The sequence below is a fragment of the Sander lucioperca genome, chromosome 6 (assembly GCF_008315115.2).
Source record: "Sander lucioperca isolate FBNREF2018 chromosome 6, SLUC_FBN_1.2, whole genome shotgun sequence".
Lineage (NCBI taxonomy): Eukaryota > Metazoa > Chordata > Actinopteri > Perciformes > Percidae > Sander > Sander lucioperca.
Window position 1 is genome coordinate 3313790 of NC_050178.1, and position 25059 is coordinate 3338848.

The 25059-nt window shown below is 40.9% G+C and overlaps 3 protein-coding genes across 7 annotated transcripts; 2 read left to right on the forward strand and 1 right to left on the reverse strand.

Moving 5' to 3' along the window:
• Positions 1-3669: 3669 nt before the first annotated feature.
• Positions 3670-19057, forward strand: tmcc1b (transmembrane and coiled-coil domain family 1b). Of its 2 annotated transcripts, none has more exons than XM_036002618.1 (8): positions 3670-3891; positions 7113-7287; positions 10221-10264; positions 11029-11810; positions 15801-16223; positions 16871-17355; positions 17449-17584; positions 17667-19057. In XM_036002618.1, exons 4-8 carry the CDS (start codon positions 11205-11207, stop codon positions 17979-17981), a joined length of 1965 nt encoding a protein of 654 aa, XP_035858511.1. In that variant the 5' UTR covers positions 3670-3891; positions 7113-7287; positions 10221-10264; positions 11029-11204; the 3' UTR covers positions 17982-19057. The 2 variants fall into 2 exon arrangements, with proteins under 2 accessions (XP_035858511.1, XP_031143378.2); XM_031287518.2 differs by having other exon boundaries at positions 3671-3891; positions 15804-16223.
• A 533-nt stretch (positions 19058-19590) lies between these two features.
• Positions 19591-22654, forward strand: LOC116041615 (transmembrane and coiled-coil domains protein 1-like). Of its 3 annotated transcripts, none has more exons than XM_031287600.2 (4): positions 19591-19744; positions 21044-21425; positions 21507-21642; positions 22325-22654. In XM_031287600.2, exons 2-4 carry the CDS (start codon positions 21139-21141, stop codon positions 22643-22645), a joined length of 744 nt encoding a protein of 247 aa, XP_031143460.1. In that variant the 5' UTR covers positions 19591-19744; positions 21044-21138; the 3' UTR covers positions 22646-22654. The 3 variants fall into 3 exon arrangements, with proteins under 3 accessions (XP_031143460.1, XP_031143461.1, XP_031143459.1); XM_031287601.2 differs by having other exon boundaries at positions 19591-19740; XM_031287599.2 differs by lacking the exon at positions 19591-19744 and adding an exon at positions 19783-20359.
• A 767-nt stretch (positions 22655-23421) lies between these two features.
• Positions 23422-25059, reverse strand: LOC116041610 (protein B4). Of its 2 annotated transcripts, XM_031287594.2 has the most exons (6): positions 24842-25059; positions 24437-24697; positions 24239-24338; positions 24114-24157; positions 23643-23807; positions 23442-23594 (listed from the first exon to the last, which is right to left on the reverse strand). In XM_031287594.2, the coding sequence occupies exons 1-6, from the start codon at positions 24929-24931 to the stop codon at positions 23493-23495; spliced, it is 762 nt and encodes a 253-aa protein (XP_031143454.1). In that variant the 5' UTR covers positions 24932-25059; the 3' UTR covers positions 23442-23492. The 2 variants fall into 2 exon arrangements, with proteins under 2 accessions (XP_031143453.1, XP_031143454.1); XM_031287593.2 differs by having other exon boundaries at positions 23422-23807; positions 24437-24693; positions 24841-25030.

The window sequence follows — 25059 nt, forward strand, 5'->3', positions numbered from 1 at the left end:
CCTATTGAAGCTTTGATTAAATAGCCTATGTGTGATAGCCTATATTGTTGCAATAGTTCATGACCAACTAAGTTAATGCATTCTAAATAAATAAACACACACACACACACACACACACACACACACATACGTGTATATATTCTATCCTATTATTTTAAGATCTCAAAATTAGGCCTATTTTTATTTATTTATTGGCCCACAGAGGCCGTCTTCAGTGGGCAGAAATGTGTTTTATGTCACTAATGTGCTGTAGCCTGCATAATGTGTTCTTGTATGGGGCATACTCATCAAAATATAGCTCTTTTGGTCAAAAACTCCTCCGGGTCCTTTTTAAAACATGATGGAACCTATTAGTTTTGAGTGAGCAATGAATGGTTATTGCAGTGTATTTTGGCAGGGCTGTCGGGTGTGTTTGGATTTTTCAATCACCAAATTGAATTTGTTTATGTGCTTGTTTTTCCAGTGCACAATTTGATGGATGCAAAACTGAAGCGCATGGATCCATCAGGTTTTATATAAGCAGTTTGGAATTTTGGCCAATACACAAACTGTGTAAACTTTTTCTTCTGATGTCAAACAGGTGATGGGCCTCTTACTCCTTTGTCTCAAATGCCCTCTGAATGTGACTTCTCTGTGGAGATGTCGCGCTGAGAGGTGCGCTTTGCTGCACCTTACCAGAGCTGCCATATTACCAGCATAACTGAAATCAAACTGCACTTCATTATAGTGAATATTCATCAAACCTTTTCCTAACTTTTGCGTTTGGCTATTCCCTAGTCTAAATCCACGACGTTCCACTTCCGGGATTGCTCCATTGCCATCGGAAATTCCGCCGGATTTTACTCTTTTCAGCCATATGTCCATTACCTTCCGTTTTGTTTGTGTTTCAATTTTAAATTCCGGTCGATTTATGAGGACTATGGTTAACTGCTCCTCAGATCTCTGCAGGGTAAATCCAGACAGCTAGCTAGACTATCTGTCCAATCTGAGTTTTCTGTTGCTCGACTAAAACAACTTTTGAACGTACACACGTTCCACCATAACAAGCTCCATCCCGAGGCTATTTTGCAACGGCCCCTTGGCTTTTCCCGGTGGTTAGCGCCGCCCATCACGATTGTGATTGGTTTAAAGAAATGCCAATAAACCACAGCACGTTTTTCTCCCATCCCGGAATGCTGTGTGTGTGGACTAGCCAGACCCTCCTCCGCAGCACTGTGGAGGAAGGTCTGGCAAAGCGAGACTAACTCTGTAAATAAAATCAATTGTTTGATCAATTTTCAGTCTGCTCTAACTTCTTGCATACAAGTGTGCTTCTTTCTCACTCCTCCATCATTTTACACTGCAGGGTGGTGATTAAGTACTACCACTGTGTTTATGAGGGGCACCAGTGGCAATGTCTTGCCCTGCTGCGTTACCACCACCCTCTGTTTCTTGCTTCCCATCTGGGATGGTGGTGAAGATTGGTGGTATCGCAGCAAATTAACTCAAAGTTAAGGGTTAGTGACTTAACATATTGTCATTTTATTGGCTTTAGAAAACTGTTTTAGTATATTTTTCACATCTGTTATTAAAACTCTTTCAGTGTCTGACACATGGAAGCCCCTTTCATCGGTCTGTAGCAGTTGTGGATTTGCTGTTGAAGTGCTCTCTGGAGGACTGGCCCTCACTGCACCCTACAACAGAGGCTTATGCGTAGAGGTCAAGGTATGGTGGACCCTCTTATGGTTAAAAATGGAAGCTGAAGTGTACATGTGTTTGTTTGCTTGCAGGATAAGAAGTATTTACTCTCTCTTCTGTTGGCGGATGCTGAGCTCTTAGTCACATGCCCTTTATTACAGGACGTTACACCGACAACAGCAACAACTACGCCTCCTAGTGATAGTGGCCAGGTCCTGCAGTATCCTCAGTACCCCCATTTCCCAATGGTTTCTCAATACTCAGTGTTTCCTGGGCCCACTCCTCCACCACACACTCCTGCCCCTATAGGTACAATGGCATCATTGCCACAACATCCACAGGTGCTGCTACAGACACTGAAAACCAAGAATCACCTGCAGCTCAGCACCCTGCATTTCTATTCATGCCACAGTATCCACAGTTCCCTCAGTACCCTCTGTTTGCCAAACCTGTACCACCAACGCAATCTACTGCTAATAAAAACATTGCTGCTCCCCCGGCTCAACTACCTCCTAATCCTGATGTCACCATTTCCTTTCCCCCCACAATTCCCCATGGTACCTGGATTTTTTTCATCCAACAATCCCTCCTCCTCCTACTCGTGCAACAAGCACAGAGGCTTTGGTAACCACATCTGCCCCCACCACGAAGCATGATGGGAAGCCTTGTATTGTTTCCAATGCCCCCTCAATATCCTTTCCTGCCATTCCCAAAAATCCTGCTGCCTCCACAAGGTCAAACTCAAGCTCTTCAGGATCCCAAACCTGTAATCCAGCAGCCAGAACCATATCATATGTATCCTCAGACCTACCAGATCCCTGTGTTGTATCTTTCTAAATATCCCTCTCAAAGACAAAATACTCCAAATGCTGCTCCTGTTACCACCTCAACAACCAGTGCAGCTATACTGCGTTAAAGCCTGCTGCTCAAAAGCCATTTTATTACTCACACCCTGCCAGCATATTATGTTCCCCAGCAGGTTCCCATTCCAGTATTTCCTGATTCTCCGACTACGCCTCCTGCAAACACAGCTCCATCTGATGAGCATGAATGTCAGTCTATGTATCGTGCCATGCCTCGATTTTATCCTTTCCCTCCTCATCAAAGGCCAAAATCAGCTTCAAGAAACTGGTAAAGATTCTGCTGTTCTGCTTCAGACTCTGCTTTGTGAGTTTTGGTTAACCTCACAGATTTGGCCAGCAAAGCTATAACAGACTCTCTAAGCAACGTCTCTTGCTTTGCATTTAGCAAGAGGGATTCAAAATGTAAATTTTCTGAAGAAAAATAAAGGGCAAGGTTAGCTGCACAATTACTGTCTGAATACATTTTTTTTTAATGTAATGATGGTAAGACATTCAGGGCCGTAATTGGATTCTAGAAACCCTGAGGTTGTGAGTCCATGCTCACCCTAATTTTTTTTTCTTTAAGTGATAATATATTATTTATTCTGGTAAAGTTCATTCATTATATTTTTTGTACATTTTATTTCTAAGCATGATGGCTGTTTCTAGGGCTGCAAACACTTCTTTTCATTATCAATTAATCTTCCTTTTTATTTTCTTGCCTAATTGTTTTGTCTGCACAAAATGTCAGAAAATAAGGAAAAATGATCAAGAGTCCAAAACCCAAAGATGTCATGTTAACTATTGGAACTATATGGAAGTCTAAAAAAAACTAGTAAATACTCACATTCGAGAGGCTGAAAGCAGTGACTTTTCAGTTATATTTGCTTTATAAAAATGACTTTAATGATTATTCAATTATCAAAAATGTTGCTGATTAGATACACTAATTGTTTCAACTCTGCATGCTTCCAAACCTTCTCCACATTGCCTGGAACAACATTCTATTGGGCAAAGAGCTTACTGACTATTTTGTGTTGGCCTAAAAACTGTCAAATTTTTTATTATGTTGAGTCTAAAAATACTTGAATCAGTAAAATACCAAGTATTATATTTTCCCAGACAAAACATTGAGGACACGACCTTAAGTGTCCTCAAATAGCTACAGCACCCTATCACTATTCATATCTACAATCAGAAATGTCTAAACTAGTCATAAACGTAACCAACTGGTCCACCTGCATGGAAAGGATGGTTATTCTGTCTGCTACTCAGCTGTTCTGACGTCGAGCACGCTATTTGACGTCACCGTGGGAGTGTTCCACCATCGGGAGAAATGAACGGTCATCAACACAATCCTCTCAGCGCCCATGTAAGTTGAAGCCAGTAAAACACACATTTTGCGAACCGGTCTATGAATGAAATGTTTCCATATGCTGTTATCCGATCTGCAAAACGGTTACGGTTGATTAACGTTGTTTATTCATTGTCGCGCCCGCCTGGCGAGGTGCCCTGTTTGCCTGTAGCTAACCATGGCTGAAGCGATGTTTTTTAGCTAGAGTGTCTAGCCAGCCTGCTAATTGACAGGCTGAGTGGCCAGGCGGCGAGCGAGTAAGCGCCTGTTTTGTCACCACGACAGTCTCTGGATGGGCGATGTTAAGTGTAGTTACATGTGAGTGATTACGAAAAGCAAATGAATGATTGTGCTTAACATTGGAGACAACACCCAGGCCGGATTCAATGATATTTTCACAGCGGTCAGACCAGAATGTAAGTATCTAGTGTTACTTTTAGCTGACTCTGAACAATTTCGACTTTGTCTTCAGCTAAACACTGGTTTATCAGCAATGCAAAGAGGGGACTCTAAGCTAATGCAAACATATACTGTGAGAACTGTAGGATTTAAATACGCCACCGTGAAATACAAGACTCCAAGGTGTGATTAAGAAACCTTGTGAGAGTATGTGACAGATGGCCACCCAATACCTCCACTCTAAATTCACCCGGTGTGTCTGAGCTTTTTACACCTGTGAGAGCGTTTTATGGTGGTGGTGTCAATAGGAAAGGATTCGTCTGCATTTCTATAAAAAATAAGGTTCATTTTTTTAATCGTTTATTCCATATTTGGAGAAGATTTGATAATGACATAAACGCTAAACGGGTGCCTCTATATTTATGACAGAATACCGATTTAGTATACAAAATGTCGCACCGAAATGTCACCTTAGGTTTATTGCAACATTCAGTTTACCAGTTTGATGGTCAAACAGGTACAGAGGGATTCATTTGTTCTGTAATGGCATCTATGGCTATGTGATACAACAAATCCGGATGTAGGAGTATCATGTCATGTTATTTGAGCAAGTATAGTAATCTACTTGATTGCACTGGGAAACTCTACATAGTGGCCATATTCTATTAAAACCAGTAATGTTGAGGTTGGCCGGTGAAGTTGAATGTAAAGGCGCATGAGCAGTCTGTTTATTAGCAGATATCGCAAGTGATGAGCGAGGTAACGTCTTTTGGTAATCGGATGCAAGCCTACCCTCTGCTCCCTAGCCTTGCAGCATACATAATTATTAAAACATTGTCTTCCATTTATCGAAACTTGTTATTCACTTGAAAAATATATTAAGAAAATGAAAACTGTAAATAATTAAAAATAAGAAATGCTCTGGTTGTGATAAAGGCAGCTGTTGGACGTGTACACCTCTGACAGATGTTATAAATGCTAAATATTTAGTATACAGAGCCTATCTACACATACAGTAACATAACACTATGACCTCGCCCCGCACAGCAGCACGCACCGGTGTGCACTGTAAAATAAAACGAACACTCCCCGGTGCACCACGTTAGCTTGTACTGCTAGCTACAAGAGGAGCAGAAAAGCCATCAAAACGGGGTCAACGATATATCCTGACTTTATCTACCATAACGGTTAGCACCACCCTACAATAAAACGATAAACTACATTGACGTTTTCGGCAAATAAATCCTGCAGTTGGGTGTTTTAAAGGCTAGGCCTAGAAACGTTGGCTAGCGAGCTGCTAATTTATCCTCTTCTTATCTCTAGCTAGCTAGCTAACGTTAAACCGGTGGGCTCAGACTATTTGCAGTAACTTATTAACGTTACTCATAGGTACAGCCTGGTAGTTGTGTACATGTCTTAATTTATCACACCATCTTTTTAAATTTTTAAGCATACGTTAACGTTACGCGTGTACTACGGTTACCCCTAACGTTACATGTAATGACACCGAATGCACCTGTAACCTATTGAATAATTTAATTAACTAGCTAACGTTAACCTACATTGTATGGTGATGGTAATCTCTCATAAGTGTGTTTTAAATAAAGTTTGTGTTTAACGTAATAGTCAAAATAAAAGGAAACTTGTTAGGCGAGTAGATGTTATTACTGAAGGGGTGGTGATGATCTCATCGGAATGCACGTATGACTGTATCCGTGTACTCATGCAGAAGGCGATGTTTGTCTGAGTACACTGTTGCGTTTAACATTTGTTTTGTTTAATCGTCACGTAGAATTATTTCGTCTCAGTTGTGGTTATATAAAACAGGCAAAAGATTCTTGCCCTGTAGCTATTCCCATAAGGGGCTATTCGGTACTATTAATTAACATTACACCATTAACGTTAATTAAGCTAAAACGCCTTGGAGGCCTGTGCTGTACAAAATTAAAACACGTGTTTTCATTTTGCCATTTCTAAGTGATGAGGCCAGGTTATGTTGTATGAGCTCCTTGTAAAAATGGCTTTACTGGTTCCTTTAGGTTGAGTAATCACTGTAAATGTTATTACCCTAAATATCAGATTATGGTTAATATGTTAGTGAGCAGTTTACACATCCAGCAGACATAAATAAGCATTTATTTTGATTTGTATTTCTGTGCACTAATGAATGTAAGTCCAATATTCACTCTCCTATTAGCTCTTGTTTGGTCTGTGCCAACTCCTAATAATGAAAATAATAATATTAATAATAATAATATCTTGGTTTTAGCTTCCAAGATGATTACATATGTTCTCCAGCTAATGGCTAACTTCTGTTTGCTGTTCGGTGCTGCTGAAATCTGCTGACAGTTAGTTAGTTAGATTTCTGTCCGACTTCATCTCGACTTACTGTGACACCAATGGATCAGTGAAAACTATTGTCCTGTTTTTCTGCTTTCTTCTCACTGTGATTTAGACTATTGATCCATTTTTGAATTCATTTGGTTTGAGGTGGACAGGCCCATCAATCAAGTCTAGGCAGCTGGCAATCAGATATGATGGCTGCCTTACATGAGAATTCTAGCCCATCTACATTTTTATGTAAAATAAATGAGTAATACTGAGGTTAAACCATAGTCATGATGATCACAGATGGCCTATATAGCATTTCACACATCATTAAAAAAAAACAATTATTGGAGACTTGAGTACAAGATGAATAGATCAGTCCGATAACATTTTATCTAATCGGGACATCACTTATCACTGTGTCTGAAGTTGTCAGTTTCAAAATGCCAGAATCTCTTCATAACAAATGATTCTCACATGTCTTGCCTCTGTTTTTTTGTTTTTCTTTGCAGCATGTGATTTTTCTAAATGTCCACGGAAACAGCTGACTAAAGTTTAACAGCTATCCCACCAGTTTTCCATTTGTAAGAAGTCTCCCCAGAGGAAGCAGTGCTGGAAATCACTTGGATTAAGCCTTTTCCGGTGTTAATAGATCCACAAATTATCTGCTGATGACCACATCTGAAGGTATGTTTATATTTGGATTCTTGCTGAGTTGTGTGTGTGTGTGTGTGTGTGTGTGTGTGTGTCTGTGTGTGTGTGTGTGTGTGTGTGTGTGTGTGTGTGTGTGTGTGCGCGCGCGCGCGCGCGCGTGTGTGTGTGTGTGTGTCTCTATCGTAAGGCGAGTCATTTTTGGTTTTTACAGATCTTCCCTGAACAATACTGTTATTCCTTTGAGTATACAAGGTCCTCTAACAAAATGTGACCAATAATAGAAAAGTTAAGAGAAAATGGAGAGACAATGCAAAGGAGCTGCTGAATGTATATGATTTTCATCCCATTTTTAATATTTAGTATAAACATGAATAAATTGTAGGCCTATGCTGTAGCAGTGACCTAAGAGAACACTGCTTACAGATCCATAATTGGACGTGCTCCTGCTGTCATTTTGCAGAAATGTTTATATAACACAAGTAAATGCTTAAATGCTGCTAGACATGCACAATCCTCTGTAGATGGTGTGACCTTGGATCCCTGCATGTACAGAGAGTGATAGGCGAATGTTGGCTGACCCACTTCTGAGAGAACACATAGCCTCCTAGAGGCTATGGGCAAAGTGTATTTTCATTGTAGATGAGGGATATAGTTCCATGTCTGTGTGGACTGTCTGTTCCTATGTCTTGTCTTTCGTTTCTACTGCCATACATCGCACTGAGGCACTGAACGGCTGTGTCTCTGTCAATGATCAGTGATTCAGGATCAGGAAATGTAATTGAAGAGTAACTGTTTTTACGATCAGAGGCATCTGCAGATGAAGCTTAGTAGTGTTACATCAGTTGGCTACATAGTTAGTCTATGATAATTGATAGTCGTAACATTATGGCATGTCTGTCAAAGAGCCAGTCAGATGTGCATCTGTACCTGGCATTTGAGTTTTAAAGCAGCAGCGAAAAAAATCTGCATATGCAAACCTGCCCCTTTAGGAGTGTAGACAACTCTGGTTTAACACATGATGTGTAACATAAAGCAATCACTTATGTTAACTCATGCTTAAGTGAATGCAGTTTAAAGTTACCAGAAATCTGTTTACACTTAAAGTATTGCCCTTACATAGGGAGGGATGTTTGATGTGAATACTGTATTGATGTTTTAATTTGTTTTGAGTAATGAGTGAAATGAGCTGCGACGGCAGTAAGTGAACAATAATACAATTAAAAATGAGCCTTTGTTCCAGCATGTTGATCAGCAAGACTTGGTAAGGGTACTCTTTTTTTTCATTACTGCACTACCACCTACCCCTACCCTTTAACAGAGTGCTTTCTTATCCAACACTGCATCTCTAACAGCAGGACCAGCAGTAATGAGCCACTGTGTATCACTAATGGAGCATTTCATAGGGTTTTTGGTGCTAGATTGTGCTGCTGGCTTGTTAAGTGATACTTCGTAGCTCTGCTGACTCATGGAATCGTTTTTCCATTTTTCTGCAAAGTAAACCACTTACTACATAGTCAGACCCATCATTTTAGGCTTCGGCTATTTCCTTTAGAGAAACGTGCTTCTCACTGTGCCTTGTAAAACAGCCTGTCTAGGTACTCGAAGACTAAAGGAGGGTACATCACAAACTTACTGTTGAGAAATGAATTGTATTCTGGTCTTTTAGAAAAGCACAAGAGTTGTACTGTTTAGTAATGGGTGTAATTTCGTTTTAATTTAACAATACGTGATTCGAGCATTCAGAGGCATAGCAGAACTGTATGACCTGTATAGGTTTCTGGCTTCGGAAATGGGAATGCTTGAACACTACGGCTGGGCGATATGGCCAAAATCTTCAATCCCGATACACATAGGTCATTTTATATCTCAATAACTAAATATACATATATAGCATTTTTTCTGCTAAATTGATAGTCTATCTAAAATAACCACATGATAAAGCCTATTTTTTTATTTTCTTGTGTGAATGAAATACTTAACAAATACAATTTTTTTTCTCATTTTATTATGAACTTTTGTGCAAAATAAACATAACGTGCCGGGATCAGAATGTAAAGCATTGTGCAAATGACTAGATATTGCTGTATCGCAGTTTGGCTGTAGTTTCTTTTTGGCATCACGTTAGAAACGATATAGAAAAATGTATGCTTTAGACATTTTTATATTGTTTTGACGATACCATCATAACGTTCAGCCCTATTAAACACTGAAGTTAAAGTACTGTATATCCAAAAATAAATGATAAGCTTGCAAGATCATCATCATCATCATCATCAAAGGACTTCCTTTATTAATAAATGTGCATATCTTTAAATTTAAACACAGAACAATTTATAGTAGCCAAAAACAAAACTGCCTGCCATCTGGGTTTAAGGTTTTAAGAATATTTTGGCCCTGGACTAGATGATGTAAAATAAGAAATCTTTTTAATGCAGATGTCCATTTGGTCACGTGAGACATCATCAAAAATGTAAAAATGGATATTTATATTTAAGCCAACATTTGTTGGCTCGTTGGCCTAGGAGAGAAGGACAGGAGGTCTCTCTCTCAGCTTAACTTCCATCTGTCACCCCCCCCACCATGTTTTGATGTTTGTCTCTGTGTAGAACTGGTATTCTTATTACTTGAACAGTGTCTGCTGTCATGTTAATGTTGTCATGTATGCTGTAATGTACAATAGTTGCCATTATATCCTAACAAGGCTCATCCTGCATTGACTTACTCCTGGCTCTTAAGATTTTAAACAAAGTTGTTGAAAAATTCATATAGTCAGCATATTAGAAGCTTTGAAGTCTCTCATCTGCGTAGCATTCCTTTACATATCCATTACTACCAGTTACTGAGTTGAAGGTTTGTGTTCAGGTCAGTTTATTTCTGTGTAATGCTACAGAATGCATATTGTTTCTTTTTCTGTTATATGGAGCACATCATTTAGGTTTTTTTTGTTTCTATTTCTGGTCATTTAGCCAATCCTGAGTTGTGAGTCAGCAGAGGGGAAGCAGGGCTGATGGTAAGCTTTCTGTCACACTCTGTCTCACCTTGTTTCTTGCTTTCTTTAATGTCTCATTACATGTTGGTAAACCAAAAGGCTTTTATATAATCATGAGTCATTTGAGAGCCAAAGTCTTGGAATGGCCCTTCACATTACAGGATAAGGCCTTTCTATGAAAGGAGATGAAAGAGGAGACCTCCGTAGATCGTTGAACACCTTAATCCTTATAGAATTGCATAATAATCACTGTCTGTTTAGAATTTAATTTAAGTTTTTCACACTGCAATCTCTTTGTTAGCACCATCCAAGCACTCTTAATTATGTTGATTATTAATTTCCATAATAAACACTTTCTGAAATGTCATTATTCAACTATCATGAGGGCTTTTGTACAGTCAGGCTTGAATGCCCAGAAATAAATAATAGTGATTTCAAAAACAGACTAAGGCATCGACCTTCAACATGTGCAGTATAACAAATATTGGCATTTCAGAAACTGTTCTCAAAGCTTGTTTATTTTGTAGACTCTGTGTTTTTGCATTACCGGGTTGGCACTGTCAGACATAGAAAGAGAGAGAAAATATCTTTTTTCAAACATGAATTGTTTGCAAAAAGATGTTTTTTTTGGACAAAATGAATAAGAAACCTTATCCACTGCTAAAAAAAAAGTGTTCATGTCTGTGTCAACCCAGTTTATGTTGCTTGTTTTTAATTCTGCTGCTCATTATGTTCATCACTCGCTGCTGCATGTCATAATTCATTTTATTTTCCTTTTGTGGTAGACAAGCATGACATTGAGCCAAGCCACAGATGCATGTCCACTCAAAAGGCCCAACTGAGCACTCTTCCCATCTGCTTTCCGGCTTTCAACCAGTCGCTCAGAGTGGGGGTGTTGACGGGGCGTAGCTAGTCCCCTGCACCCCCAAGTAGAACCTCACTGTAAAACTGGAGGTCTCTGATGGATCAGGGTAGTAGTGAGCAGAGTCCAGAGGAGCCGGACACAGGAGGCCGAGCGGAGCCGGAGGTCGGCAGGAGGGCGTCGGAGTCAGAGCATGGCTTGTCCAAAATCACCCACAACGCCCTGGAGAACATGGGAGCGTTGGGAGTGTTAGGCCATGGCCTGAAGCAGTTCTTCCAGCCACAGCGCCGACGCTCCTCTGTTTCCCCACATGACTCCCTCTCGTCCTGCACAGGTGCCCCTCCCTCCGAACCCACTGATGTAGGGTCAGAAGTAGGGGACGCTCCTGCCTCCTTGGCCCTCCCTTTGGATTCTGACAACCCTTCCGCCCCTCCTGCAGCTCTGAGCCGTGTTCTGCAGCAGATCCGAGGTGCTCCACCAATTATGAAGCGAGGCTCCAGCCTGCAGAGCCGCCGCAGCAAGGCGGGGGGCACTGGGGATCCTCCCCAGAAAGGTAGCCCACAGATCCACCGGCGCAGCACCCATGAAGCCCTGCTGCAGGCTGGACGCCCTCGTTCCTCCTCGACCACAGATACACCCAGCAGCCCAGCTCTAGCTGACATGCTGCTGACCTCTGGTTACCAATCAACCGAGGAGCCTGACAAGGTGAGTGTCTCAGTCCTGTCAAGTGGTCCAGGTGAGAGATAAACCATGATTTACATACACACTATATACTGTATATATCATATCTCCAATATTCGTCACAGATAAACGCCCATAAATTTGCTTAGAAGTCATATGACTTATAACAGAACTTGCCTCGTATTCATCATGTTTACTAGGGGCGTCCCCGACTAAGAATTTACAGTCGGCAACGGATCATGGAAAGTTAAACTTAAATCTGTCATGGGGCAGTTGGATTTATTCATGCATTTTAAAAAGATTTATTATAAGCTTCTTTTCACATTTTTATTTCCAGCAATATGTTGATATTTATATCATAATAGGCTGAAAACCGGTAGCACCCCCATATAGCCAAAATGGCATGATCCTTGTTTCATAACTATAGAAAAAAAGGAAAATCCCGCACTCTGCGCTTGCTTTATAGCATCACCATTTATTAAAGAAAACTTAACGTTTAAAAAAAAAAGAAACATTTCACGGTAATGTGGTCGAGTGAGCTAGAGAGTGACTGAAGACAGCGAGTGGCGTTAAAACAAAGCAGTGAATTAGAGAAATAAAACGTTTTTGCCATTTCATCACTAGAAATGCAACTGTAGAAAGCATCTCACTATCACTAACGTTATCCACATTCATATTTAGAATGACAAATGATATATCCAGCTACAAAAAAGCCTGAAAGTCGGGAGTTAGAACGGAAGTACAAAGAGTCGTTCCTATGAAAAGGATACACCGTCTCGTTGCATTGGTGTAAGTTGGCAGGTTTCAGAGCGCTGCAGACCGGCGCGTTGCAAGTAGTTGCAAGTTTCAACTCGTCTCATCGCAGATCTTTGGTCTGAACTGGGGCTTTACGCCTCTGCGAAGATTCGACTGTGAGATTGGCAGTCGCTCCTTCAATCAAAGCATTGAATATTCGACTACTCAGGGTCACCTCTGTTTTTTAGACATTTTCCTCAGTATCAAAAGTAATCCTGTAATTGTTGTCTGTGCTCCGAAGACTCCGGAACGGCTAAAAGCTAATGCAGTATCACTTTCCAAAATGCTAATTTGCCAAACTGTAAACAAATATAGGCAAAAAAAAATGGGGCTCAAGGTGTTGCCAACAGTTAACTCACTGACACCATATCACTGACACTTGCTTGCATCCCCAAAGCATGATGGGAACTAGTTCTACAACTTAGAACCTGTTTGTCCCAAATCAAATAAATAAAATTATAGCAGTGACAAAATCCCTGAATATTAGCTTTTTCTTTTTGCACTCAATACTAAGAACATTTGCATGCATTATTCAGAGTGTCCCACTAACATTATTATATCCCTGGAACACAAACAATCTCCTCTATTCATTTACAAATCTTTTTGGTGTTGGAAAAAAACATTTTTGGAATTTATAAATCTTTTTCTTTTTTAAATAGAATCTGTCCTAGAAAATGTGTAGTACAACTCGCATAACAAAAGATTATAATAACTGAATTAAATCCTAAAATGTTTCAGGAAAAAAAAAAAAAATAATCCAAAGAGACACTGTGCACTCATGAGGAAACAAATGCATTGTATTTGTTTGCAACATAGCTGTATAAACAAAAGATACAATTGAGTCATGCACTTATATCTGTGCAAGAATGTCTACTAAGTGAATTGTGCAAATGTGTTAAAAGACTGTTAATGGTTTGGATGTGCCTGGTAAATGGAGAGATGAGCTGTCAGCAGTGGAAGGTCAGCGATTGCCTTGAGTGGTTGGTCACTATGTGCTTTAAGCCTTTCTAAATTTAGCCTTTTGCTGTCTCTGAGTGTACTTCAGGTCAGAGAAGGCTTGCAGGGCTAAAGAAACTCAAACTTGTGGTGATGATGTTTTTTTACATTGAATTTTATAGATTATCTGGAAATGTGTTTAGTATTTAGAACTTATAAAACCTGACATGTTGATAAGAGCAGACAATAGAAGATCTTTACACACTAAAGGGCCATTGAAGTAGGGGGCTAGATTCCAGCAGCATGCCAGGGGAATCTCAAAATGACAAATCGGGAGAAAGTAGACGTCGTAAAACGAGGGGGCTGTGCCACACTGTTTGGCAGCTCTGGCAACTCAGTGGAAGCATGAATTAAATTTATCAACAGATGTCTTAAGAAAAATGGGAACATTTTACCCTGTCTTCCTGTTCATCTTTAAAAAACAAAAACAAATGACCTGTTCAACAATCCTCAGCTGAGGTTGATTTATCCTCCATGGAACACAAGTTGTCTCTTTGTTTCCTTGCCACCATGCTTCATAGCCCATTCAACAAATACAGATTAAAAAGGAATTATCCAAGAACCTGTTTGTACTGCTTAATTGTTTTTATTTGTGCTAGATACCTGCAGTTTAAGTAAATATGCCTGGAATTAAATACCCTATGTATTGGTTAATGTTGGCGTATAACCAAACATCCCTGTAAAGGGACTGGAAAGTTATTCATTAGCAGCTCTTTCTAATCGCCTCTGTCAATGTAACATTTTAACAACATCTTCCTGTACTGTATGTTGTCCGACAACACAATGCTCTATTCTAGCTTTATGGTTCACACTTAAACTTGTTCAGACATACTTTACGTTCAGTTTTTCAGAGTACAAGGAGCTCAACAGCTAACATGTTTCCAATAGGGGCTGGTAGCTCTTATGATGGGACCATTTCAGTTTGTGTTAATTACCCAGATTGATATTTACCTTTCTTCTTGTTGCCCCAGTTTAAGCCTCAAGGCTCTGATGACTGTTTATGGCTACACATCATTTGCACAGCGCTTTTTAAACTACAATTAAAATCAATGTCATAATCCCTTTATGATCCTCAGTTAACTTGGCCTATTTTTGAGCTTTTGTTCCAACAGTCACTGCATCTCTCCTCCTGTGACTCCTTAAACTGGAGCTGTGAAGTGACCAAAGAGAACTTTAGTTTTACAGGCGCCATCTGCTGTTCTTAATGCATAGTGACAGATATAACCTAACTGTAAGGTGACTGCAGGTTTTCAAATGCTAGTTTCTGGAAAAAAGAAAACTCTCCAGTACGAGTTTGATTTTTAAGTGGCATGTGGCACCCGGAAGTGGCATGTCCTGGCATGTGCCACTTTCCTAAAGCCAAGTGGCGTGTTATTGCTAGGCTACTCGCGAGGCTACGTCACACGCGGGTTGCGTTCAGGAAAAGAAGAAACGGTTCGGATTAGGAAAAGAACGGGGTTGGGTTTAGGAAAACAACAAACGTGGAAAGGTAACATCACTCGTGGGACACGGAAACAAAGTCACACGCAGGACGCGATCCCCGCTCTCCATGGTGAAAGTCCTGTGTTTTCCCCATCCTCCCCCCGACCAATCTACCTACACGGATTTTCGCCCTTTAATACTACTCACTACGGCGTCAATTCACACGCAATCGGCATACGGAAGTACATGCCACTGGCATGTGTCACATGCCACTTAAAAATCTAACTCCCTCTCAAACACTGCCTTATATTAAAGCCAATACAGCACTGTATTATTTTTTTAAAGAGGATTTTTTTTGGGCTTTTCCGCCTTTAATTTCGACAGGACAGCTAGGTGAGAAAGGGGAGAGAGAGGGGGAAGACATGCAGGAAATCGTCACTGGTCGGATTCGAACCCTGGACCTCTGCGTCGAGGCATAAACCTCTCAGTATATGTGCGCCTGCTCTACCCACTGAACCAACCTGGCCACACAGCACTGTATTTTGAACTGATTTAAACACAGTGTTCACATTAGATACTGTAAGGGTTCTCATTAGACAAAAGCTTAACACTAGAGGGAGAGACAATATCATTAACACCAAATTAAGTATTGTAAAGTGTCACAGTCAGCATAACATCACCCAGTGGTTGCAAATGCATGATTAAATTATACCATGACAGCGTCAATTCATTAACAGTGTTAAAGTTTTGTCTTGATAAACTTCAAATGATCAAAAGCTTCTCTCCATATTTTGTTTTGAGCAGATGGATCATTATGATGGATCAGGCCCTGCTGTGTCACCCAATGCCCTCCCCTACGGTGCAGATGGGTATGATGTAGTGGACAGTACCCCAGACCCCCAGCGAACTAAGCAGGCCATTGCCCAACTACAACAGAAGATCCTCAAACTCACAGAACAAATCAAAATTGAACAAACTGCACGTGATGACAACGTGGCTGAATACCTAAAACTCGCCAATAATGCAGACAAACAGCAGAGTGCACGCATCAAGCAGGTGTTTGAGAAGAAGAACCAAAAGTCAGCGCAGAGTATCCAGCAACTGCAGAGGAAGCTGGAGCATTACCACCGGAAACTTCGAGAGGTGGAGCACAACGGCATCCCTCGCCAGCCCAAAGATGTTTTCCGAGACATGCACCAGGGGCTGAAAGATGTCGGAGCCAAGGTGTGTGATTTGCTGTTGCCTTCAATGTTCTACTTTATTGGAAAAAAAGTATAAAATATTTCATCTAAATGTAAAGGAGCCAAGAGAGCAGACAACATATTAGATGTTAGACACTTGACAAACACAGGTGTAACAAACAAAATGAATATTGGCTGCATTCCATTCAAGTGTGCCAGTATGGCGCATGGTTTACTGGCCCACGTAAATGGAACAGTGTTGGAATATCTGCTGTGAGAAATATCTATAAAAACAGTCTTGTATCAGGTGGCTGACTCACTTAAAAGCAGAATCTGAATTAATTCCTAATTTGTTCCAGTTATAGGGTCAGTTTACCCAGATAAAAAAAGGTTGCATTCATAATCTCAAGAAGGAAACCTCCTGGTTAGCCCACAGTGAAGAATTAGCTGTTAGCTCCAGATATCTGGTCAGAGCCCAGGATTTTATACAGGCTGTGGAAAGTTTTGCACTTAAACTGCACGATTATACATTGTACTAAGGTGAGATAGCTCACACTGTTTCTGTGTGTTCAAGCCTGTTCACTGACGAGTGCTAATGTGATCAATTCTTTAGTGATCAGTTTGAATGCGCTTAAACCAGTTTTCATACTCGACGCAGCCTGAGAACTGACCAGACCTCGCTCATTACAGGTGACAGGGGGCCTCTCCAGTTTCTCTCAAGCCACTCATTCTGCAGCTGGAGCTGTGGTGTCTAAGCCGAGAGAAATTGCCTCACTTATCCGCAACAAGTTTGGCAGCGCTGATAACATTGCAGCCCTGAAAGACTCCTTGGATGAAAACCAGGGAGATGAAGGTGTTGGCCCAGGGGGAACGAGGACCCTTGGGACCGGACAGTTGCAGTCCAGCCCAAAGTATGGCAGTGATGAGGATTGTTCTAGCGCTACTTCTGGCTCTGCAGGAGCCAACAGCACGGCTGGAGCCCCTGGAGGTCCCCCTAGCTCCAAGGGCAATACCCTTGATCATGTCCAGGCCTCGGGCTTTGATGCTATACTCCATGAGATCCAAGACCTCCGGGAAAACCAAGGTCGACTGGAGGAGTCCTTTGAAAACTTAAAAGCCCACTATCAGCGGGACTATACGTTGATCATGGAGGCCCTGCAAGAGGAACGATACAGGTATCATATATCTTATACAGTGTGGTATAGCAGGTCTGTGTGGGTAGAAAGAAAACATCCTGTTTGTGACGTACTGTTGTCACTATTTTGCAGGTGTGAACGTTTAGAAGAACAGCTCAATGACTTGACGGAACTGCATCAGAATGAAATTCTGAACTTGAAACAGGAACTAGCCAGCATGGAGGAGAAGATTGCTTATCAGTCTTATGAAAGAGCGAGGGACATTCAGGTAAGCTTCACCAAAATTAACATGATGTTTCTGCTTTTGTCGGTAGAGCTATTTCACTGACAGTTTTGCCTCTGATCTATAGGAGGCACTGGAGGCATGTCAGACGCGTATCTCCAAGATGGAGCTGCAGCAGCAGCAACAGCAGGTGGTGCAGCTCGAGGGTTTGGAGAACGCCACAGCGCGGACTCTACTTGGAAAACTTATCAATGTGCTCCTAGCTGTTATGGCAGTCCTTTTGGTGTTTGTGTCCACGGTGGCTAACTGCGTCGTCCCCTTAATGAAAACACGCAGCCGCACGTTTTCTACGCTGCTCCTCGTAATCCTCCTTGCCTTTCTCTGGAGGCACTGGGAGGCCATTTCAGAATATCTGCATCGCTTTCTTCTGCACCCAAGATGACCGGCTTGGAGAGGCTTATTTATATGATGAACGGACAGAGGCTTTGGGGCTGATGTGTAAAGGGAGGACACTGACCCATACAGGGAGTTGAATCTCAATAGTCCTATCTTTTGTTCCTCTTCAGCAGCTTTTCAAAACACTCAGAAGGGTTGCATCCGAGGTTTGTCACTTTATCACTTTCTGAAACGTGTTTTGAGAAGAATAAAACAGAGAATAAGGGAAGAAAAGGCTGGATGTTTGGTATTGACTTTGCTTTCTTTGGTGTAATTGTGAAGCATAGTGTAAGGGTGAATGGGGTATACGTAGATGGAGGGGCTAAGAGAACTGCACACTTGATTTCTCTCTTCTGAGTGAATTTGTTTACATGTGGAAAGCATTGCATTGTTTCCCCACAGAAGACATTGTAATGCAGTTTTATTACTTTTGAGCTGATTTAAGTGGTATTGTTTTGAAGTCACTGCTATTTTTATTACAGCTGATTGATTGACTTTTTATTTTCTTTTAACTGTAATGAACTGACCGTGTTCTGCTGATGTAGTTGTCCATATTATTATTATTATTATTTGTAAGTTCTCTCTTCTGGTCTTGCTTGGTTTTACAGTCTGCTCCTTCTTTTCCCTTTACTCAATCTTTTCAAATTTTAGCTTGTGTGACCAACTCTTCCTCTCCCTGAACACTACACTCTGAAGAATGGGGTGCTTGCACATCAGCTACATTGCTCTGGAATCAGACTTGTCACTGGATCAAATAGGGGATTCTTAACTTGGTTCTTGTGGATGTGTGAAGTCAATAACACTGGTTCTGCCACAACCAGGATATTACTATCAAGAACTTTTAAGTTTGGAGTTGTGATCCTGCCCTCAGGCCAACTGGGTCCTACTATCCTGGTGGCTTTTCCACTGCAGAAGAATAATCTATGAACTGAATTAACATACTTGAAGAGCGGTTAAAGTGCTCAAAGACTCAGTGCTTCCGTACTGTTTCTATTAGTGACAATGAAATAGTTATACTTTTTAGTTGATTTTTTTATTTTTTAAAGACAAATAAATTTGCTGTTTTAAAAGGTGAAATTGAAAGTAACTTGTATTTGTCTCCAATGTCATGAAGTCCCTAAATTGTACGTCACACATTACACTACAAAACGCCTCTTGTTGGGGTCAGTTCGCTTCGCTTGTGGGCCATATGTTTGGGAATATACTGTATTTAAGACAGTAGTCGTGTTCTTACAGGTGTTGAACACAATCACCAGTGTGAAGCATTAACTTGTAGGAAACTAGTACTACCCTCCAAAAGCTAGGCAACATTTACATAAAAGGATTAATTGGACTTTAGGCCATGATAGTAACAGAAATAAATTGTGGAAGTTTCAGACTGTGGTAGTTACATTATCCTCCAGATGTCATTTTTTCATAGCAGACATTTTGCCATGTCATAGTAGGAAACCTGTTCTTAACCTTCTATGACATGGCAAAATGTGTGCCACCAACTAAGTGTATTAGCACATTTAACCCTTTTCATTAGGCCCAGTGTGTTGTGGTTATAACAGATGCAGATGAATATGCTGGATGTGGGAATAAGCCACTATGTTGCCAACAGGCGCAACAAAACGGCAGTCTGGGAGAAGTCAGTCAAGTGCAGTCTGTACAGCCCACAGTCCTGAGAAAAGGTCTAATCAGACTCAACAATTAAAATCACCTGGGTCAACCAGACGTGCACAGGGCATCTTAAAGACTTTTCCCCTTCTCCATGCACTTTGGAGGTAGGTGACATTGTGCTAGAAACCCTTTCTCTGCTTTGACTTGACCCAGACGCAGCTTGATTCAGTGAACAAACCTGCTTCAGCATGACCCAGCCTTCCCAAAGTAGATCTAATTTACAGACTAACCACATTGACTGTTAACTAGCATTTTGACTTTCGAACTTATTAAAATAAATCTTAACATGAAATGCAACTGTGATAGTGAGCAATATCAGAGGATCCCAAACGTAGCTAATTCCTTTCGGGAAAACGGTGTTAACTCACTTTCTCTAAAATCTGAACGCTTAACCGTTGCTAAGCAACATGAAAAGCAGTTGGCGGCGGTCGATAGAACCTTAGCCACCTTAGCAAACTGCTAAACCGTAGTGTTGTTGTTGATGAGATTTATTTTGCACGCAACGTTTCCAGACTGAATGCCAAGCATATACTGCACATTATTTACAGAATTAAACAATAACCCACCACGCTAAATGCTTTTAATTAACGTTACCAAGGCCAAGTGAAAACATTTAATCGACACCAAGTGGCTAGCTAGGCTAGCTAAGCTAACGTTACAGCCGTCATCATGATGCCTGACAGGTTGGAAGTCACCGAAATAGACAACTTAATTTGAAGCAAGGTAAGTATCTATTATAAGTCCGTTTACCCATATTACAAAAATCACATTCTCTCATTTAACCCTATGATTTAACGTTACGTTTAACGTTAGAGGTGTGTGACCATGCAAGGTCTTGAGTTGTCTCCTAAATAACATTATCTGCCTCCACCGCTGTTCAGTGAAGATTAATGGGAGATTTTTTTTTATAACGTATATTACACATTTGACAACTTCAGCGTCGTCATTTGACATAAAACAGTCCTCTCTGAACCCACTGTCAACAGTTGTATAGGGACTGCTTTGGTAGAAAATGGTTCCAAAAAAGAGTTTACATCAAGGTAATAGCATCCCTCAGGCCCATAGACAAGCACCAGGGCCTAAGTAGGCTAACTGGAGTCAAGTTGTTAGCTTTTCTTGTACCTTCAGTATTTCTGCTGCTAAAATGCCATTTTATGGACAAAAAGCCACATGTTAATAGCCTACCTTTTAATTTAATAAAATAATCATCTTATTCTGATGGAAGGTTCAAGATACATAAACCAGGGTAGAGGTCTCATGGTAAGAATCTGATTTTGAAGAATTCTGTCTATGCTAACGTAATATAAAAATGAAGACTATTGCTTTTGGCATGCTCAAATAAAGGTAAAAACAAAGTGGTTCGGTGGCCTGAGCAGTTGCCTGCTAACCCAATCCTGCCCATTACAGGTGACAGGTGATCTCTCTAGCCTACTACTGGCTACTACCCTTCAGCTGGAGTTGTGGTGTCCAAGCTGAGCAAAATTTCCTTCCATTATCCGCAAATGTTTGGCAGCAGTGATAACATTGCAGCCCTGAAAGACTTGGATGAAATCCAGGTAGATGAGGGTGTTGGCCCTGGGGAAACGCGGGTCCTGAGGACAGGAATCCCTAGCTCCAGGGACAATACACCTGATCATGCCCAGGCATCAGACTATAATACTATACTCCATGAAATCCAAGAGCTCAGGGAAAACAAAGGCCAACTTGAGGAATGCTTGGAAATCTTAAAATCCTATCATCAACGAGACTACACAGTGATTGTGGAGGCCCTACAAGAGGAGCGATACAGGTATATTCTTACTATAGTAGTCTGTTAGTTTAAAGGAACCTGTCCTGTTTTGGATATACTGTTGTCATCACTATTTTGCAGGAGTGAACGTTTAGAAGAACAGCTCAATGACTTGACAGAACTGCACCAGAATGACATTTTTAACTTGAAAGAGGAACTAGCCAGCATGGAGGAGAAGACTGCTTATCACTCTTACGACAGAGCAACAGATATTCATGTAAGCTTCACTAGTATACGTCTTTTTCACAGCTGACATTTTAACGTCGTAGCAAGAAACCAAAGGTGTTACTAATAACAATAATAGCTGTATTACATTTAGGTGAGCTGGTTCCATTCAGGTGTATTGGAATGAACAATCATTCATTTATTAATATTAGCTACACCTGTGCTTTTCACAGTAACAGGGCAAAGCAGGCAACTGCCCCAGGGCCCCACAAGCTCAGAGACCCTGAAAGCTCCAGGCTGACTGTGTGTCAACTGGTTTTTGGTAGTGTTTAGAAAAATGCACCAGTAAAGCAATATTCACTGACATAAGGTCATAAATGTGGGTTTTTCTTAATTACCTGTTTTTTTATGTCATGTATTGAAGTAAAAATCTAGTTTTAATACTTACATAAAGGTTAAATGCTGCATATTCCTAAATTAAAGTGTTTAAGCATATGAACAAATAGCAACTGTGGGGCCAGGTAGTATTGCAGTATAGAATAACAGGGGATTAACAGAGGCCTGGGAGCTAGATTTTGCCCTGCAGCAGGTTAATTTCATCATGGCTATCACAAGTCAAAATATCTGCAATGGAAAAGATTTATAGATAAGATGAGTGGTGCTGTACATACAGTATGTCTATCCTCATGTTAGATTAGAGCACCTTCACTGGCAGTTTTGTCTCTACCCTGTAGGAGGCGCTGAAGACATGTCAGACACGTCTGTTCAAGATGGAGCATCAACAGCAGGTGGTGCAGTTTGAAGGTTTGGAGAACGCCACAGCACAGACTCTTCTTGGAAAACTAATCAATGTGCTGCTGGCTGTTATGGCAGTCATTTTAGTGTTTGTGTCCACAGTGGCTAACTGTGTCATCCCTTTAATGAAAACATACAGCCGCATGCTTTCTACAATGTTTTTTGTAGTCCTCTTCTCCTTCCTCTGGAGGCACTGGGATGCCATTTCAGAATATCCTAATCACTTTTTTTGCTCTTGTCTTGAAAAAAACAATCAATAAAACTGAACTTGAAGCTTCACTCTGGCATCTTTAAAGGAATCTAGTGAAAAAGTCATTAGCCTACTTAGCATTAAGGTTCCATATTTCACATTACATACTAGTTAATCCTTTTAATTTCCCATTGAAGTTAATGTCTAGTAGTTTCTCATCACAGGAAAACTTGTACAACCCATGTGTTGCAGCCACATGGTTTAAAAGCCAGTCTGTGTTTGACTTTAATTAGACTTGTCCCTCAATGGGGAAATTCAATTATAAAGTAGGCTACTTTATTTACCTGTAGCAGTCTAGAAGGCCTTTAAGACATTTTAGAAATTCATATTGCCTTTGAGTATGAACATTAACAAAAGAAATTAGCGGCCAATCTGGCAAATCATTACTATAGAAATAGTTGTGTACCTAAATTTTGTGTTAACTGACTGGTATGAGCCTTAAAACAAGCCATGAGCTGTAAAACAAGCCATTTCCCTATCAGCTTCACGAATGTCCTTTAATTCTCCATGCCTCCAGCATTTTGGAAGACCCCTTTTGAATGTTAACTTGAGAATCGTCCTCTCCAAATCATGCGAGTACAGGAAAACTAAACCGGCCCGTGTCTGTCCAACATGTTGGTGTGCACAGTACCACTGAAATGGTATTTTGAAGAGGGTTTTGTCTGCAAGATAGCATTTTAACACTTGAACATAAATAAAGCTTGATAGGAAGCCTTGTTGATATCTGCTCCATAGACAAGGCCAGCTCCAGTGCTGCATGTCCTGACACAAGCAGACATCCATCAATTTAGAGATCACACAAGAGCTCCAAAAGTTAAGATTTTATTGCAAACAAAAAGAGTATAAAACCAATAAATTTATTCTGCAGTCTTCTTTCCTCGTTTCCCAGTTGCTTTAGCAGCAGGGGCGTCGCTGCCTGCTTTAGCAGCCTTGCTCCGCGTCGCATTTCCTGCCTTTGCTACTTTAGGTTCAGCCTCCTTGGTGGTCTTTGCTACTCTAGGTTGGGCCTCCTTGGTGGTCTTTGCTACTTGAGTTTCAGCTGAATCAGAGGCTTCCACATCAACCTTTTCTGCAGCTTTTTTAGCTTTTGGCTTCTTTGCTGGAGCAGCCTTTGAGATAGTAGCCTCTGAGGTAGCAGCCTCTTTTTCTTTCTTAGACCTTTTGGGAGGCACCTAAACAGAACAACAGTCAGACAAGGCTGTGGCCAGAGATGTAATAGCTCAGCCACTTGAACCCCCAGAAAAATGTGAAGATGTTCATTTTTAAATGTCCCAGATGGGCCTATATAAGCAGTTTTCTAAATTTTAATGTCTGCTAAAAATAAATTCAGATGAAATTTTTTTCTTGGCCAGAAAATGATCAAATAAGATACTTGAGTAGGTTTAACTTCATGCCTGTAGCCTATATCAAATAATACAGCAGACAGGAACACCATTCATCGTTATCACCATGATCTCAGCACACAAGCATTGTCTCACCTCTGGTGACTTGGCCTCTTCTGTGTCTTTCTTCTTCGTGGTACCTTTAAGTAGTTACAGGCCATTAAACAAGACACCTTTTAAGATTATGAGTGGTTGTAGTCATTTTACAGTTTTAGTCATACCTGTTTTTTTGGACTTCTTGACTCCATCCTTGGCTGCGTTTTGCACATTGGGATCCACGTTCTCAGCTTTGGGCTTTGCCTCCTTGACTTTAGGTGCAAGCTTAAGACAGGACAAAAAAAAATTAAATAAAATAAAAAGCCCGATAAATGACGTTATTTAATCCGCTTTGATGAAGCTCTGTAGATTTGACTTCTTACCCTAAATTTTCCCTTTGCGACTGTAGTGACATTGGAGTTAGCAGGACGCACCAACGTACCAGTCTCCAGTCCTTTTTGCAGGGCTCTACGGACGAAGTGCTTCAGCCTTACCAAATCCACCGAGGGGTATTTTTGTTTAATGTAATTCTGTATGGCTTGGAATGAAACCCCTTTGCGCGAGTCCAACTCTTTAAGTGCTTCTTTCACCATAATTGCTGTGGAGGGATGAGCTGTAAGTTTGCGCAGCGACGCAGCATCTGGAGAGCAAATGTGCACACATTCAGTTTATGTTTACACATTCGGGGAAAGAAAAGTCGATGTTTTGGAGAGGTGTTACTTTTAATAGTGTAATAATAATGGGTTCAACGGTCAGTTCTCCTTAGCTAAATGAAAAACGAGCAAACCTTTTTTCTTTTCCTGCGGGGCTTCACTGGAGGACGGCGCAGGTGGATCAGCAGAGGCTGCTACTACTGCTGCTGCCTTTTTAGGAGGCATTACTGAGAATTCAATATAAAAGAGAACCACAAGACACAAAAAGCAGCGTGTTACGCGAAGTCTAAAAGTATGCTATATCGGCACGCCCAGCACGTCTGTCTTTATGCAGCTGCTTCCGGTTAAACGAA